The sequence below is a fragment of the Sphaeramia orbicularis genome, chromosome 12 (genome assembly GCF_902148855.1).
Source record: "Sphaeramia orbicularis chromosome 12, fSphaOr1.1, whole genome shotgun sequence".
Taxonomy (NCBI): Eukaryota; Metazoa; Chordata; class Actinopteri; order Kurtiformes; family Apogonidae; genus Sphaeramia; species Sphaeramia orbicularis.
The window spans coordinates 42,692,116-42,711,724 of NC_043968.1; the positions used below are offsets into that span (position 1 = coordinate 42,692,116).

The 19,609-nt window shown below is 38.7% G+C and overlaps 1 protein-coding gene across 1 annotated transcript in view; it reads left to right on the forward strand.

The window, feature by feature from the left end:
- The window catches only part of tmtc2a (transmembrane O-mannosyltransferase targeting cadherins 2a), a 50,790-nt gene that overhangs the window by 5,716 nt on the left and 25,465 nt on the right, over positions 1 to 19,609 (forward strand). The window contains exon 2 of the mRNA XM_030150325.1: positions 18,951 to 19,566. Coding sequence (XP_030006185.1) covers positions 18,951 to 19,566 — 616 coding nt within the window. The remainder of the gene's footprint in view (positions 1 to 18,950; positions 19,567 to 19,609) is intronic.

A 19,609-nucleotide genomic window follows, 5' to 3' on the forward strand; every position in this document is an offset into this window, starting at 1 on the left:
AGTCTCATCTTGATTACTAGCAGATTTAATTCACATAAGCACTTTGTGGTCAAAGTTGCAGATGTTGTGGCTTTCAAACTGCCTTAAAGCCACAGATGAGGGCTTGAAGAACCCAGTGTGCTGAATGGGGTGAATTAGAATTTCACTATGGTTTTTTAATGTGTCCGGTTCACTGTTAATGAAAAGAAATGGCAGTAGTGCTGGAGACAGAGGATATAATACTGAAATCTATCTCCCTTTGCTGGGATGTGCTTCAGTTTATGAATTCTTAAAGCAGCAGGAAAATGTGGCATTAATTGTTCTTAATATTCACAGTATATTGGCATGAAAAAATGCTGTCTTAAAATGGGAAAAAAAAGTTATAAATGTGTTTTCATTGGTAAACAACACTTTTATGTGAAGTTGGAAGGTCTGCCAACAAGAACTTTTCAACAAGCTGAATGTTTGAGGTTTTCTCCTTCTCTGTCTTCCTGCTGTTTGGCATCTACAGTGATACAAAGGGTGAGGCGGATGCAGTTACTTGTGTCTGCATCGTTTTTACAAAGTTTTCACCCAGTTGTGAAGAAAAAATATTAGGAAATGGTCAGAAATTGAAGTTTAACAGGCATCTTTAAACTTGTCTTTCGTTTTACATTTTCTACTATCTATTATGTCCCAGTCATCTGCACATCCAAAACGGATGATAGTGTAACGTCTTCACTTTACATTTTATACACAATCGACTCAACAGCTTTTGGGAATTCCTCACTTGTCTCTTTGCACTTCATATTTTACGTAGATGGCCTGATAGGTAATGCTTCATCCTACCCTGTCCTCCAGAATCAGTCCACAGACATTGGGAATAGATAGACTTGTTTATTTTTAGGTTGTCCCTCCATGTCCCGTTAAGTCCCAACGATGCATGATCCCGTTTTATGTCGCTGCTAACCTTTGGCTGGCCTTTTTTGCTTCTTAGGCCGCAGCCGACCCACCCGTCTGCCAAGACATGACCGCCAAACCTCAGTCCCACAACCCTTCCTGCATACGTACCATATGTGGATCTCAAAACACTGGTATCCATGGATAACTGGTCTTATAAGGTCGCCAGCACCCTTGAGGGTTCACATGCCAAAGATGTAGATTTGCCATGAAACACCCATGGTAGATTTTGGAAGGATGAAATTTTCTGAACCACAGATAAAGTGGTGAAATCATAATCTCACAAGATTCCTATCAGGTCAACCACATGCATGTTCATCATGCTCTTCACCAACCGAGACCCTTCACAGCCTCTGCAGCCTGGGGTTGAATTTCTACCACAGTGCAGTAAACTCACTTTGTAAGCAAAGCACTCTTTTGCGGCATTAGATTACACTTAGAAGCTGCATCCACTTTCCTTCTTTAAACTACAAGGTGGACTTCTGAAACAACTTACAGCAGTTGTGGCGTAATATAAAACCAAAACCAATCTGGGGATCCCACGATCATAAGCAGTTACCCTCTGTACCTTTTGTAATCAATAGCCATTGAATATCAGCTTTCAGTGACTGTGAATTTTCCTGTCTGTAGCCCAGAACAGCTGTCAGAACAGAAATTAAACGTGTATGTGTTTTTTTTTTTTTGTCTCACTTTACAAAGTGCTCAGGTTTCACAATTTCACTACAGCCTGCATCATTTTTGACTTTGACTAACAGTGTAAAGTGAGTCTCAATGTCATCATCCACTTCCTCAGAATCAAAGTGGTTTATTTTTTTCTGTGTAGAGGTGTGTAGGTATTCTGTGTGCACTGACAGCTTTTCTCTGGTGATGGTGAAGCTGTCAGCAGTTAATGGCTTAAATGGGTGAGTTGATGGAACAAGCTCTGCTCTCATGCCTCTAGTTCATATGATCTGTGAACTGAGTGTGTGCAGGTGGTAGAAGGTTGTGCTAGATTGTAAATCAGAAGGGCTGGGGTACAGAAAACAACATATTACAGCACCTTGCAGATGCTGCTTTGTTTACTTCTTCAGTTTGCAGTTGAGGATCTCAGATGCAAGAAAATGCTTTTTTTTTTTTTTTTTTTAGATTTATAGAAAACTGACACATGCAATTTAAGAAAAGACACAGCATTGCTAAATTATCAGGTTAGTATAAAAGTGCCTCATGCTTGATTTTGGCTGTTGTATTTTTGCATTACTTCCTTTAAGAACAATGATGATTATTTTTTAACAATAGGACCTTTTTGCCTTTTTATGCATTCCACCCCTGTCCTTGATGAGAACCTGAATGCTCTATACACAATTACTTTATAAACTAAAGCTTCTACAGTCTTTTTCTTCTTTTTTTCCAAGTAAGATGTGAGTATGCATTGTTTTTTGTTGTATTTAATATAAAATGTTATACTGTGGTATTGGGATTGAGATTTACAGTTAAATGAAAAACACCTAAACTAAAATATGCTATCTGTGGCTAATGGAAATTCTAAAATTGCCAAAATAATAAGTAGATTACATTATAATGAAAATATTTAGTATTTTCCACACATCCACACATTGATGGGAAATGCTCCACATTTTTAACCAGGCTCTGTTAACATAATATGATACAATGTTTCTTACAAGGTGTCATGAGAAATGCATGGAAAATAAATGATTTTCTTTTGCCATTTTTTCCTTTAAAAATAGCTGTAATAAGACAAGGATAAAAATCACTGAGCCATGTGAGTTGCAGTAAACTTCCATTCATCTAAGCATGGTATACAGAGGCTGTGCTGTGCCTTAATTATAATTCCAAGTGCCAAGCGCTTGACAAAACCAATAGAGATTCATTAGCTCAGCAGCCTTGGCACTGAACCACAGCTGAACACTGTGCATACTCTTTCCTTTTTTCATGCATGGCTACTCGAGCTAACTCTTGTAAAATATACTAATATCCATTAGGCTCCATGGGTCAGAACAGGGCGAACTGTGGAGCGCCCTGTGTGGGGGGAAATCAGTTTGAGCTTCTCACATCGTAAAAACCTGAGAAGGGTAGACTGAAAGAGTTGATGTGATGGCTTCACAGATTTAAGGTTCTGGAGGGATCTAATGACAGTCACACTACCTTTACTCTTGGGTTCATTCATAGATGTGAATGTGCTTGAATTTTTTTTTTTTTTTTTTTTGCTTAAATTGGCAACAGTTTATTTGGCTGCAGTTGTAGTAGCTTCATATCAGAGATGTTTTAATGGAATTTACTGAAAATAGGGCCTGCAGGGACTTATCATACTCCATTTGTATATAAATCAAAAAGTTACAGATATCAGTCTAATAAATTCTTTGTCATCAGTCTGAATTCTGCTCTCGTGCTGAACTTCTAAATGTTTGGAGGCCATTTAGTATGTTCATATTTCATCCCCATCCCGACAATTTACTCTAGGGATGGAGATAGCCTTTCTCCTTTTCCTGTTTCCTCCTGATAAGCGTCTAAAAGAGGAGAACAGCAGAGAATACTTGAGAGAAAATGTGGAAGTCTCAGTTTAGCTGTGTAGTGGCACAATGGAAGGCTATTTGGAGGAGTGATGACACAAGTTGTGTAATGAAGGAGAGGAAAGTGAATGGTTTAGATAGACCGAAATAGAAGGAATTGTCATTGTGGTTAAAGAAAAAATAAGGAATCTGGCTAGGTTGCTACCAAGCTGCACTAAGATGGATTGCAGATTGTAATTTTCTGCTTCACTATATAGTTTTTGATTTTTGTGGTACATGATTTCCTGTCCAATCAACAATCTGATTCATTCAGGCTTGGCACACATGGAAGGCCTTTATTGTTGTTTAAAACCATAAAGCACGTCCTCCTTCAAGCTAACTATCCTTCCCAATTATCGAGGCAGGGTCAGGAAACATTTAAGCCAATTTCCCCATTTTGATCCACTGCCTTTGTAAGTATCGTTCAATAGTCCACTCACCCTTCTAATGGAGGTGAATTGAACTAGTTGCTACAGACCTAGTCTCACATTGGTATCAGTGACTGGTTTTGCAGGTACTCTGAGCTTTCTTGAGATAAGGTAAAGTGCTGTTCACGTAAACATGGCAGGTCTGTGGAAGGCCTTGATAAATGGGAGAAATATGCATTTGATAATGGTTGTTTTCCTGCCACAGTCAGCTCAAGATAAACCAGACTCTGAATTTATCTTTCTGCAGAATGTAATTTGTTTTGCACCATCATTTTGATATTCATGGATCAATGGCTATGGGAAAGGCTGTACGCAGTGTTTTTATGATAGGTTGTGACAAACCTGTAATTTACTTTTGATGTATTTCAGGGGCATCCACCCACACTGCGGAGTTATCTCCTTTGCAGTTTACTCTTTTGGTTTTTATTATTATTATTATTATTATCTGTTTTCTAATCTGTAGTGTGCTGGAGACCAATGAATTATGTATGTGGGCTTTTGATATGAGCATGGCCAGTTTGTGTGAGCTCTTTGGTGTATTTATACTTGGATTTTAATAAGAAACACACAGCAGGGAACTAGGAATTTGTCAATACTTTGATTTTTTGCCCTCTGCCTAAAAGAAATTCTGTATCCTAGGAAATCAATTATTCTTTTTCACGTGAATTTGTGAACATCCAAAGGCATTGGCCTGTCCTGTAGATACATATCTTTCCTCCACAGACACGGTGAGCAAGCGGATTAGAAGTCATCATTGTGTGTGATGGTACTGGCTCATCCACCACACTGGGGGAATTTCATCAAAAAAATCCACACAGATATTTTCTCCCATAGCATGCTCATTACCGTGATACCACATCCAGTCGATCCATTACTGAGGCGCCTGACACCAACAATTTAATCTACACTCAGTGGCCCTCGCTCTATTTTTTTCCTGCAGCATCTACTCACTGATAGCATTGTCAGCACAAGAACACGCCATGTGACATCCCAGTCGCACACAGATGTTTGTGCAGGAATCTACCCATCCTGGAACCCTTTTATGTATGTGTGGAGGTGCATACTTTGTTTTCCAGTGAGATGGCCTCATAGTGTCTTTGCTCAACACATTGACTGTTCTCACATTGCAGTTGCAGAGCTAAACCTCATGTCATTTCTCTCAATAGTGGAAACAACACATTCTTTCCATCACATACAGCTGTGATTTATATCTGTATCTTGAATAAAAAAACAAAAATAAGAACTAGGCTAGAGTCTGTTGAAACCTGGTCTTACATGCAAATGTCATGATGTTGTAGTGTGACATCATGTCTGCTTGTTGCTGCAGTCCATTTCAGAGGGGGGCATTGTAGTTTTATGATGTTATATGATGCATTTTATGGTTTTATAATGGAGTTTCCTGCAGCATTTTAAACAGAGCCATATATTTTGGAACTCCTGTTGATAGTTTGACAGTCTTAGATTATATTAAACCTCCTGCAGGGAAGTGCATCTGACATATTTTATTATAAATCTGGTTTCTGTTACACTCATAATCCATAGGATATAATTATGGCCTTTATTTCCTTTGACCCATTGATAGGATTTGTATCAGCACTTAGTCTTAAGGTGACATTTAATTAAAATAGCTCCTACACACCTTACCTGACTTATGCTATGAACTATGTTAAGGGTCAAATGGATGGGGTTTACACTTTCTGGAGGACTTCATGGGTTCCAATGAAAAAATGGACTTAAGGCAAATGGTTTCGTTGTACTAACCGTGTTTAACAGATCACAGATCAGAATTTGAAAAGATCTTAGATAATTAGCACGCATCCTTGAAAAGAAGACAGATTTGGTCGGGGTTGGCCCCCATGGTACCCCTCTATAGCTGCCGTTTCTCTTTCACTAATGCTGGAATGTGACAACTGGTCACGGCAGAAGAAAGGAGGGCCTATTCTGGATTGGATACACTGCTGTACGGTCTGTTAGTGAAGCATACTGGCCATTACCAGTGCTGAATGTGAAACTGACCACTGAAAACTGTCAAAGCTGTGCTGCTCTACAACGTGATGCTATGGGATCTTTTGTGTTTTGCTTCAACTCAACCATTCTTTACACACAATATACAAGAACAAATCCTTTACATTTTCAAATCTGCATTTTTTAATTTGTGACCGGATTACAATCCAATTCTGATGAAGCATTAAAGTGATTTTTTTCTAATCAGAGACAGAAGGCTTTTGAGCAGAAACAGAATGCAGCTTTGTTTCTCCAGCTGCTCCATTGGCAGCAATGCAGCACTCAGATCCTCCACTGGCTTCGTGATTTGTCATCAGCAATTAAAATTGTCCTTATTATAATCTCTGCAGTAGGTCATAAGCGATCTGGTTTCTCTAAGGTACACCAGAGTTTGAACAGAAGTTCTAACAGACGTCTTCTATAAAACATAGATTCACATTTGTTGAGACAACAGTAAAAGTGCTCTTCACTTGAGTCCTATGTGCCAATTCATGGAAAAACAAGTCTAAGGAGAGCTGAACATTTCAGTTCTATAGCTCTCAGGGTCTGAAATTTCTGGAGCAGATTAGGGAATAGAAATTTAAATGCACAATAAATCTAGTTGGACACTTCTAAGGTTCAAGTGAATTCTGTAGAGCAGGCCTGCAACTCCCTAGAAAGGACGCTGATGCTGTATGTCAACACCTGGTGCTCTTTCTGTGTGTGTGCGTGTCTGTGTGTGTGTGAATTGAAGCATGTAGGCATGCAAATTATACAGCTGGACTGAGGTGAAAAGACAATGGCGAACATTGGCAGTCCTTTCAGGGATATAACTCTTCACAACCCATCAACTTTCAGCTATTCCCTGCAGAGAAAAAATCAATGCCAGGCTGTGTGTTTGTCCCTGGTGTTCAAGTCTACATTATAATTCAAGTATGGAGAGGGCTCCCATAATGATGAGTTTAGGTGGCTAGAGGTGCATATTTTTATAGGTCATTGTGCCACCACCAGCAGCTCTTTGGAAGTAGGCCAGTGGAATTGATTGTGGAAACAGAGGGTAAAATGAATTGAAGAGGTAAGGGAAAAGGGAATTGTACCTGGTGTTAAAAGAAAGGCCTGGTCACGTGTTGTGATTCCAACTAAAGTAAAAGTCGAAACAGTAACCTCAGAATAATATATGAAGAAGACAAGTTTTGTTATTAGTTAATTTTGTTTGATAGTAAAGGGAAGAAAAAAAAAAAACATCTGCTTGGCATTTTAAATCATACCACCACAGCTTGTACAGCTGTGATTTATGTATTATTTGGCTAAGTCTGAGTGTAACACTCTGTCTGTTTTTTAATCAAGCATCACATTTATCACTGTGTGTACAGGCGACTTGGAGAGGCCACCCTAATTACCCGTCTACAGTCAGAGGCTGTAATTAACTGCAACACCAAAGTAGAAGCACAATTTGGACTGAGTGATTGGCTGTTCTCTTGTAATATGCTGGAGGTGGTATTCTGGCTCCATCCCTCTGGTGGGATGGATGGAGGGTGTTAAAGTTGGCCACGCTTTTACTGATAAGAGCTGAATATGTGAGAAAGCCAAGGATTTTAGAAACCCAATAAAAGTCTCAGCATCCAGCGCTCCTGGACGTTGGCTGATTTAAACATGTTTCTATGTGGGAATGTTGTTAGCCACGGTCCAATATTGTAGGCATACAGCATATTTATTGGGTGAGATGTTCTCAAATACCTATAAATTTCACATTAATGGCCACAATCTTCATGTGCTGTACTGTATAGGAGAAGAATTTATATAACAGGCCTTTTGCAAAAGAACTCCTGGTGGTCTTATGGGTGTTCATAGGGTTGTGAAACTGTAATTTGTTGTTAAGAGGCAACTGAACTCTTACACATTCCACTCCTCAATCTCCAATAGATTTCAACTGAATTGCATTAACACATTTGCCTTTTTATTGTACAACTGCTGCAGTTGTTGCAGGTCTTGTTAAATTTGCTTTGACAAACTCCTGTGACAGCTGTTGGATAAATCACCATACCCATCTCATCAAAACTCAATTCTGCAGTCATAGATATAAGGTTTGAACACCTTAGAATCCAACCTAGTCCACTCCTCTCCAAGCCCTACTATATTTATGCCCCTAGGGGAGAGTAAAGTATAAGATATATTAACCATTGATTTCCCATAGCAGTCCCCCAGTGTGTCTAAGGATTCATCACAGTGTTTTATTGACATCACCACTGAGGAAACGTTGTAGTGGGTTCAGCTTTCTTTTTAGCTGAGGCAGCAGTGGTAGCATTGTTGTCAGATCACCTCTGTTTTGTGTGACCAGCTAATGGGAAATGATCAATCAATTACTTAGTTGGACATAGAGACTAGTTAAATCAATCTGCTGAAAAATAGATGAGAATCACACCCTGTGAATTTAAAGGGATATTTACATTTGGGGGAAGGACTGAACTGGAGTTACATGAGGAGTCTGAATGTAAACTGAGGGGCATGAGGAATGCATCTCAATGAAAAAGTGAAAGAGGCCATCCATAGTCACTTCCTGGTTTCTGCAGGGTGCCTGACAGCCTCACAGTGCTAACACGACTCTACATCAAGATCAGTCAACTTAATGCTCACAATGGAGTATTTGTCACCGAGTTGTTGGTAAATTTCTGTTTGTGTAAACAGTGATTACAAAGAGGATATAATGTGAGCTTCAGTGTTACACATAGTGAACTTTGGACACTTCAGCCAGACTAAGCTAATCTAAAATAATCTCCTGACTCTACAGTAGCGCAATTCTTAGTGCACAGACAAAGGACTGGTATCTGGTTGAGAAGCAAATTGCCTTATTTCCCAACAAGCATATATTTGTTATTTCTCATTTTTTGTAAAGGTTGGTGTAAGTTTGGTGAGTAAACTGGGACACAATTAGTTTGCAACTTCAATTAATAAGCAATTGCATGCTCTGCTTTGTCGAACACTTTCTGTGTGGTTCTTGTGTTTTTTTCTAGATTGTAACTGACTGGATAAGAACATCCAGAAATGTTGTTACAAGTCAATTTTACTTGAAGTATCTGCTGGAACTGAATCGCACCTAATTTATCACCTCCCGAAGGGGAGACAAGGGGTAGTAAAAGTAGGTCAAAGTTTAGATTTTTTAACCAGTTTCTTAAATCTTTTTTTTTTTTTTTTTTTTTTTTCATTTTCTTATAATGGCCAATATTTCACATGTCTGTAGCAGCAAAACTATTGGTTGAATTCATACCAAATTGGGTTTATAGATTGCCAGTGACCCTGAATAGATGTGGTTACATTTTGGGAAAAGGAGGTCAAAGTTCAGATTTTTTTTGAATTTTTAAAATCTTTTTTTCTTCTTTCATTTACTTATAATGGGTGAAATTTCAAATGTCTATAAAAACATAAATTTTGTTTAAACGTAGTGCAAGTTGCACATATTGAAGCAATTGATATCCTGACATCAGAACATGCATAGACATGATGACATCAGCTGAATCAATGCCAAAAGAAAGCTACAATACGTGCAAGGGGTGGGGTTTGTTGTGCCTGGCACCACTTGTTTTCTTTTAAATGGGTTTTATGTAGTACTGATATTCCAAACTCTCAACAGCTGGATGTCATGTAACGGAATACACCCACAGCTACCAAACAACTCCAACAGATTAATTCTACGTCTCCATAGACTGCATCAGGGTGATGCTCATTGTTACAATATAGCTGTTAACTTATCTCCGTTTATAACAACAGCAGCAACTTTCTTTGAGTCTGAAGGTTATTTCTTACAGATCACATCCTCATTGGCATTCATTTTCCATGCCATTGGAGGCCAGCAGAGTGACTCAGAACTCCCTATAGTGGTTTCATGCATTCACAGTGACATGTTGACATGCGTAATACAACACATTAACATTTTGACAGAAGCCAGCGTCTGAATTGGCCATCTCAACTCGTTTTGGTTTTCCCCCATTAAATTAGTGATAGAGAGCTTTCTAGTTTTTAGACTAGCATAATGAAGATTTGCTCAATACTAGGGGTGTCTGGAGGTTTAGGTTGTGTGTTATGGCCTTTTGTTGGTCTTGCTGGACTATAAACTCAGCCTTTTTGCATCATTTTAGACTGACATTACTACAATATTGTCAATATCTAGATGAAGTAAATGCTAGTTGGCACTTTCTTGTACATACAGCTGCAGTGTTTCCATTAATTACCTAGATTGTGGTGACCTAATTTATTCTGCCGAAGTTTCTCAATAGGCCAAAACGTTTTTACACTCTAACACAACTCTAAGCATCACTGTAGACTCACTTCATGTCAGAGTTTAGACGTCTGACCTGCAGGCCACAGACCTAAGGTAATTCCTTCTCACTATTTCTTCAGCAGCAGCAAACCAAGACTTTACACAAACGCTACAAATTATACTACTTTAGTAGTATTGCTACAAACAGACTGAAATAAACTCACTAGTTGAACGACCTTTGCTAGCGACATTAATGCTACAAATTAACTGATTAGTGCAGTGTCTGTGTGCTAGGGTCTGTGTAAAATACTGTCATTTTACTGATAAATGCGCCTGTTAAAAACTTTTTCAAAGCACCGTTATTTATTTTTCAATGACATGATTTATACAATACCTCTAAAAATTAAATCATATTACAAATTAAGATTGATCATGATCTGAGATTGCTCTGTCCTATTTAGCACTATCATAAGGCCAGCCATAATTCTCATTCATTTATCAGTCATTATTTCAAGTCAGGTTCAAAGTCATGGTGCATTCACTGCACAGTCACATTTTAGTCCTACAAGTTAACCCTGGACTATTGAGAATTAGTTGCTCAGCTAAACAGGAAACTGGCAACGCAACATGAAAGCAAGAGCATTGCTTGACAAAAGAGACAACCAACTTCCTGCTGCTTAGCCTTATAGCCCCTTTGAAGCTGGGAGCCCCCGGAAGAAATCTGTTTCTTCTGATTGGCTGCTTGGGTAGGCTGAGTGTGTAGAGGAGACTTTATCTTAATAAGGTATGGGTTGACTGTTGAGCCTGCCTGATGATGAAGCTAAAACAGCTGGACTTCAATGATCAAGTCTGACTATTTAGAAATGTTAATGCTTTGATCAAAGAAATTCAGTTCATAAGTATTCATGATGAATATGTATACTACTCAGTTGGACTTGAGTTACATATTGATGTGAGTGAAACATAACAATGTTTGTAATTATCTGCAGTCTTTCTTGAAGGTATTTGCTCTTTTGGAGCATTGCTGTGAAAAACATTTTTGGTAGTTTTCCTTGATGTGTGTCAGATGGTGTTTTTGCCAACTTGTGTGCAGGTTTCTGCAAGTGTAAATGTGTGTACCTGGTGTTTATGAATGTGCATTTACAGTATGCTCACAATTCAGAGTATTTGTAGGAATTCATGCTAATGGAACTACCCAAAGTCATTGCATACTTTTATGCATTATATCACCCAATCAAATATAAATCTTTGTGTGATCGATTGTGTTTTCTCTTAATCTTTCCATTACGAATTAAAATAAATTTAACCAACTTCACCAAACTATCAGAGTTTTCCTTAGTTATTTATTGTATACCCAAAGGAAGATTGCTGGGAGCTGCAAGATGGGCTATTTTTAATCAATGAAAAGATAAATCCAGTGAACTGAGCAGGAGAGAAAAATGTAGGTTACTGCCTTGAATACAAAGTAAGGTTCATCCTTTGTGTCTCAGGTTTATTTTCAGTAATATATATGATGAAAATCTTGCCAGTTTCCTTTTTTTTCATGTCATCAGTACCCAGCTATGCTGAACACCATCCAGCATTACTTTATCACTGTTCACACATTTCAAATGATGGAAAGCAACAAATAATTGCGCCTGAGCTGGCATAAAATCTGCAAAATTAATGTCAAAAGTCTTACACACCCCTGAAAAGAGAGAGCCTCTGCAAAGCTAAGCATAAATCTTTCAAGACTTGGCCACTGCCACTATGACAGAGTTTATGAATGCTATCAGTACATTCATGCATTTTCCCTCTCCTCCCATATTCGTGCCAGTTTGACATAGGATGGAGTGTGGGAAAGTAGCGGTGCCACTTCTGGCCGAGGTATTGTTCTGCAAGTGTTGCCGTTGACGCATGATGTTTGAACACACCCTTAATGTTCATTTCCTGACCTAAAAGCCTGCAGATACACAATGTAAACAAAGACAAAGAGTTGATAAAAAAGGAAATATTCTATCAAAGCATTTAAGTATTTTCTTTAAATAATATAACACAACCTTTGGCCAGAGGAAATTGATTGGATTAAGGAAATGCATCATTATTATTGGTCAGGAGAACTGTCCCTCTCCCTTGACATCTTACTCTTTTATCATCATCATCTTGGTCTGGCCACATACCAGCAGGATTATAACTGCGAATAATCAGCCAATGAATGATTCACTCAGACCCAGTCAGCAGCATAATGGGCTCATGCATAATTGTTCAGCCATGCACTGTGATTGATGGTTACCTCTGAAATAAAAAAAAAAAAAGAGTGAGAACAGATCACCATCTACACGTGTTCACTTATCTCATGTGGTCTTTAACAATACAATTCCCTGCCGGAATGACCACTGAGGTGCAGTTTGTGGGATTTTTAGCCTCAAGCAGCTGTGGTGACTGTTGGGAACAGAGCCACAGCTCAGCAGTGTTTTCCTGCCAACTGTGCACCACATGGAATCAGGACACTATATTGTATAGATCATATTATGTCACTATATAATATGTAGTGTGACTGTGTGTTCTTAAGTGAAAACTTTAAATAGATTACGTCTTGACCTCGACCTCTGTGCATGTCTCATAAACTCTGTGCTCTCTATGATCGCTTTCTAATCCTGTTAGCCTTGGATTAACACAGGGGTGATCTGGACTGTGACACCCACCCACACATACACTTTCCCCATCTCTTTTTAATACACTGCCCTTTATCGCACTTCTGATGCTCGCAGGACTGAATCTGAATGAAGTTGAAATCAATAACTGGTAGAGGATGAGATGAGAGCCTTAGGTAATGCAAATCATTCTGAGAACTCGAGTTAAAAATTGATCTGTTTGATATATTGTCAATAAATTACCAAGCACTAGTTTTTGACAAGCAAGATGAGCCATTAATTGATGCTTTGTTATCGACACAGCAGAGATAAACTAGACTACACGCCTCATTAAGTTTACATTCATCTTCACTATCCATATAAGAGCTGCAGCGAGTGATTATTTATGGGCCTGAAAATTTCACTTATTGCTGAAGTTTTATCATCATAGAATCTAACATGATGTCTTTATACTTCTTGATTCATTTGAGTAACACTCTTGTGTTTATTTGTAATGGAAAAAACACAAAAGCTGCAAAGCATTTCATTGTAGAAGCTTGAACCAGAAAATGCTTAGTGTCTTTGAAAAAAGAGACTAACTAATTGCTGAAATTGTTGCCTTTTCTTCTTTTAGATCTTGTAATTTTTGACAGGGTTCTCAAACTGATATCACTGAATCTGACAACTAATTCAGACCAGACCAAGATTTTGTCATGCTCTACAATCTGCTTTATAATATACAAGATCGCAGTCATTACACAAAGTAGAGGCCTGGAATCTGGTTTGAAACACGATGAATCAAGGAAATTTTACTGCGAGTACCTGTGTCAAAAAGTAAACACCCTGTGTTAGTATGGTTCTGTAGTGGCTCCAGGTCCAACCATGTCCTATTGTGTTTTGAATTGATTCTTCTTCTCCTCATGGAGCCCTGATCAGGCGTGTTCCTGTTATTGCCGCTCAAAACCAACAGCATCAGTTGTATGTCTACTTCAGTGGTGTGCCAGCCCTAGATTAGCATTGTGTGAAGAGGACTGTGTGCTGCAGCTTTCTGTCTGTGTGTTTAATTAGTACTGTGATTGTTCAGTAAGGAGCAGGAAATTTATTAGACATTGGCCAGACAAAGGGTATGGAAGGGGGCTTAGTACCACAGAAGTCGACTGGATCACAGGCAGTTATTAACAAACCAGGAAAGGAATGTGAAGGTGACAAATGAAGGGAAGGAGATGGATAAGGGGCATCTGAGAAAGAGGGACATAAAGCAGAATTATGAACCTCATTTTAAAGAAACAAATGAAAGAGGAAAAAAAAAGTTAAAAAGAACAAAGTAGTGATGATAACCATGATATAATGTCCAGATAAGTATCTCTTAACCTTGTTGTTATATGATGATTTGGATAATCCATCTCATTACTGCTGTCAGGAGCAGAAGGATGCAGCCTGCAGCCAAAGGTTATAATTCAGCCAGTCCTGATTAGGTTCAGTGGTGGCAGTTTATACAACAGATGTTTAGTAGAAGAGTGGACAGGACAGTACACATGCTGCAGTCAGGCCAGCCAAGAGCCCAAACATTTAAAATAGACTGAAGTATGGTGTTTTGTAACAGTAAATTTTGCTTTTCTTTCAAGCACACAAAATAGGAATCTTTAATTTACTCAGTCAGACCACAGAGAGAGGGAGAGACTATAAAGTACTGCAGAGGACTTCATCTGAAAATGTTTAAACTACTTTACAAGGATGCAATTAAGGAAACAACTTTTTACATGATGTAGATTCTGGTTCAAGCCTGTAACTGACAAAGAGGAAAGATCACCTCATGATCACCCTGTGAAAGTTTATTAGGAGAGTAATCGCCAGGGACGGGAATGATAGACATGTAGAGTAAATAGCCTAATGCATTTCGTTAAGAGGTTTAGATCTTCTGCAATAATGTGGCCATGAAACATGGACAGCCAGAACACACACCAGTCCCACCCAAACTCACTTTAGTCTTATTCTAGTGAGTCTGAAATACAGATTTATCTTACACTGCTGAATTATTATGGGATTATTGGGTAATGTTTTACAATAATGGGATGTTTTTGTGTATTTTAGGCTTGAAATAGCTCTGAACACACCTAGTGCATTATTTGTTGGTGATCATCTTGAATTCTCAAATACAGACAAATACTGAAATGAAAATGTGATCCAAATAGATTTAGATATACAAACTGCTTGTTTTTGCTTCCTTATAATTATATTGCAAATAACTGTGATGCTTGCAGCTTGAGTCTGCTCCCCGTAAAATAGGGTTAAAAAGAGAATGTATGTTTATTATATTTGCATTTTCTTTATACTCACTCAGTGGCATAATGCCTCTAAAAGAGGCCTACTGTGCATTTGTGGACAGAGCCACCATTTTTTTTCAGTGAAAAAGCAAATCACTGGTGGTGAGATCACTGTTTGGGAGTACTACATTTGCATATTGAAAAGACACATGCCCAAACACTGAATGAAGTAGAATTTTCTCTGTATAAGAAGCAGAAACAGTAGACAGGTGAAAGAAGACCTCACCCCTTTGCAAATGGACCTTGGAGGGAAAAAAAAAAAGAAAAAAGAAATCCCTACCCACTAATGTTGCTTTTCATCCCCTGATAGAAATCCCCTCAATTTTACCTCCCCCCACAAAAAAGAAGAAAATTGAAAAGACCCAAACCCGTCCTGTACTTTGAGGATTGTGAATAGAGTGCCCCGCTGCCTGCCTGCCTGCCCCACATACGGTGGCTGAATACAAAAGACTCCCTCTGTAAGAGCAATCACTACGGGAGACCACTCTATCTGCACTGCTGCTGTGGCAGGCCTCAATGAAGCCATCAGCACAGTCTGCAGTGTCCTACACTCATACATGCACACACACTCACAAACAAAGGCAGCGTTCCTTGCATGTAGATATCAGTCATATGTATTCTATGTAGTCCTTGTATGTACACACACATACGTGTTTGTACACAACTCTCACACACACAGTACATATGAGCACTCCTCAAACCCTCATGGTTAATGCATTCTTTTCATCCTTTGAGGCAGGGACAGGGAGGGAGATGAGTGGTTTGTGCTGATTTGAATATTTAAATTATTTATCACCAGAGAGTATTGAGACATGCCAAGTGACACGAGGGAACTGGGAGAAGATGAATCTAACCATGTTTGGATTTGATACTGTGTTTTAATTGCCTGAGGGGACAGTGAAGTGCAAAACATGGCCACAGTAGGATTTTATGATGGACACGATATTTATTCTGTCCCAAAAATGAATCCAGATCTTTTATGTGCATTTGGGGGACTATATAGAGTCAGTGTGGTAACGTGAGATGTCATATTTTTATATATTCTCAAGATATTTCACTTAATGGAAACACACAATCAATAAAACCCTCAGTTTTGATAATGATTACATTTCAAAATGTTTTGCTGTATTCAGAGTCCTCCCATCCTTGTTTCATGCATTTTACTGTAGCTGGACTATAAAACTATAAATAATAGCTCACAGAGGAACAGCTGTCCAGTGAAATAGGAAGGGGTTTGTAAACTCAATGATGTAATGTAACTGGTCCTTAGAAATACCGGAATATAATTCCACTCTGGTTGTTTGAAGTCAGAGCCTGAGAAACACACACTAGCTTTCCTCTGACCAAGAACAATCCTGGGAAATGGAGGAATTTACTATAGCTCATGCGATGACAGGGCTGTAAGGAAAAAGTATATATATATATTCAAATTAGGATTAAAGTTTAGAGTAGTTATCACTTCAACACTGGATCCATAGGCCCCTGTGACATGATTATTTTATTCTTAAATTTTACATTTTTATCTGATTTTACCTCACTTGCTCTCATGCACAATACAGGCTTCCAGCTCAGTCTGTCTCCCCCTCTTTTTCTTTTTTCACTCTAAGTTACAGTCTGTAGACAAAGGAAGTCCTTGGCTGGCCCCCTGACGCTGCTCGCTTCCCTACAGAAACAGTGTTAATGGTACGGTTAATTGTAATCGAACCCTGAGAGAGAACGGACAGTTAGGATCAAATCCTTCTTATTGATAAGAAGCTTGTACATTTAAGACAACTATGCATGTACCTACAGGAGAAAACCAGGATGAAATGTGATCTTTTACAAATCACTGGACAAGGATAAAACTCGATGTTGTTCCTCTTGTATGCAATCAACTAACTCATTACTTTACTGCATTACACTGATCAGGGGCCAGTTTTAGAGTAATATAGGTTTCTTCTGTTTGAGTCAGTTGGTCATAAGATCTCACTGACTATAGCCAAGTGTAGTTTTTAAAAATCCCCTTTTAGCAAGTCATTAGCACTTCTTGCTACCCTCGTCGTTAGTGATAATACACATGGCTATATACAGTTTGTATAATCTGCTTCTTTTTAGTACTGTGCCTCTATATTAGAAACAAGTTTATCTTTGCAACACAGAAAACTCTTTACAAATAAGCCTTTGCAAACTGTCACATTTTCATTTTTCACATGGTTATACCTGGATTTTTAAAGATTAGATTAGATTAGATTAGATTAGATTAGATTAGATTAGATTAGATTAGATTAGATAGAACTTTATTGATCCTTTGGGCAGAACCCTCAGGAAATTGAGGAATTTTCTTCTCAATCTCAGTCCAACATTAGTAGAACATTTAAAAAAGAAGAAGAAGAAGAAGAAAAACAAGGATCTGAGAAGAAAAGGCAAATAGACAACAGTGTTTTATTCACTATACTTGATTTTTAATTAAAAGTGAATGAATAAGATAAAGACTTACTGACTTTTTCAGAGTAATTTAATGTAGAATTAAATATGTACTATAATATACATCAGGTTGGAGTGGTGTTGAATGGTTCTTTTAATCTTTATTATGATTCCCACAGTTATTCACTTTGCTGAAATAGGTTTGAAGTGTTTAAAGTATTAAACATAACACAAGTTTAATGAACTGTGCAACTGCAGTACAACCCCTTTACAGTATATTCACAATATGTGGAAAGCACTAGTCTCAAAGTAAAATGATCCCTTTTCTTTCACCTTTGTGACACATGTTCTGTGTTCATTTGTATCCTTGCACACAGCACTATTTTTATTTACTAATAATTTTGCACTCATTCACATTTTCACATTTTTTAGATTTGTGTTTTGGGTGTTTCTCCCACTCTGTTCTGAGTTGTAGCTGCCACCCCATTCATCACTTTTAATCCCTGCAGCGAGGCTCATTTGTTTCAGTCCGTGAGTTTACACGAACATACAGTATCTGGTGTCCCCAGTAATGATTCACTAATTAAGGGAGTCCGCAGCCGCCTCGGGGGTGTGAAACCACCTGCTCATGTATGTGCTCAGGTACGGGTGACATATGTACGCTGTGATTTTTATAGTAACAATGTGCAGGTATCTTGGCAGTTCATCACACATTCTGTGGGCAATTTATTACATTTAGTGTCATAATGTATTCTATAATAAATTTGATTCAGGACAAGATCATCATTAAAGTGGAAAATCTTTCCCCCAATAAATAAGCGTACATCCCACAATTAAAATCTCACAAATATGTCTTTAAAGGTATAAAACATCACATTTCTTAAACTTACTGGACCTTTCATATACATTTTACATGCCTTATATAAAATTTATACAAAATATCTCGAGTTTTATGGAGTATAAATGTTTCATTTGGTTACCTTTCAGTGACATCATGTCCCCTTTACTAATATAAACATTTAAACTTATTTTCACCTATTTTATTAGAATGAAATTACATAACATGGATTTGAAAATCTCACTAAATGCACTGTGAGTAAAACTTGGATACATAAGCCTTTCTGTAAACATAATTTCTACCTGAGTCACATCAGACTTTCATTGCAGTGGTGATGATAACCCTCACAATAACTCCCACAATCCCACTATATTTAACAATATCATCTACAGCTTTATTGCCACTACTAGCAGCAGAAATTCCATGTTGTGTATTTAAAATGATTTTTAAAAAACAGCAAAAAAACATCCTTAACACACAGTGTAATAGTACCTTCAGCCATACCTAAACTATCTCAACACATAGTGTCTTATGAGAATAAGATTGGTGTTACTGAAGTAAAAACATAACAAATTACAGTGAGAGAGGGCCCTTTGGAGAATTATAGCATAAATGACTCAAACTGCAATTTTCTGTCTTCCAGCCGAGCCATCAAGACCAACCAGGATCTTCTCCCTGAGACTCCATGGACCAACATCCTGTATGATGACTTCTGGGGAACCCTACTGACTCACAGTGGCAGCCACAAATCCTTTCGTCCTCTTTGCACCCTGTCTTTCCGCCTCAACTACACCCTACACGGCCTTCGTCCCTGGGGCTACCACCTGCTGAACGTGGCACTGCATGCACTCGTCACAGCCCTTTTCACAGCATTCAGTCGGCCGATGTTGGGTGGAGGACCCTGGAGCCTGCTGGCTGGCCTTCTTTTTGCCTCTCATCCAGTGCACACTGAAGCAGTTGCCGGCGTGGTGGGGAGGGCGGATGTCGGCGCTGCGTTGTTCTTCCTGCTGTCTCTTTTCTGCTATGTGAGACACTGTGGACTTCGTGGGGACCCACGCGGGTCCTTCCATGCCAGGCGCTGTGGTAGCAGCCCACTCACCGGGTGTTGGGGTTGGCTGTTTGGGAGTCTGTGGTGTGCTGCAGCCAGTATGCTGTGGAAGGAACAGGGGGTGACAGTGCTGGCTGTGTCGGCTGTGTATGACCTCTTCGTTTTCCACAGACTCCGATTTCGCCAAACATTTCTCCTTCTGCTTGGAAAGGTAAATGAATGCATGCTGCTGGGGCCAGTGGGCTCACAAGTTA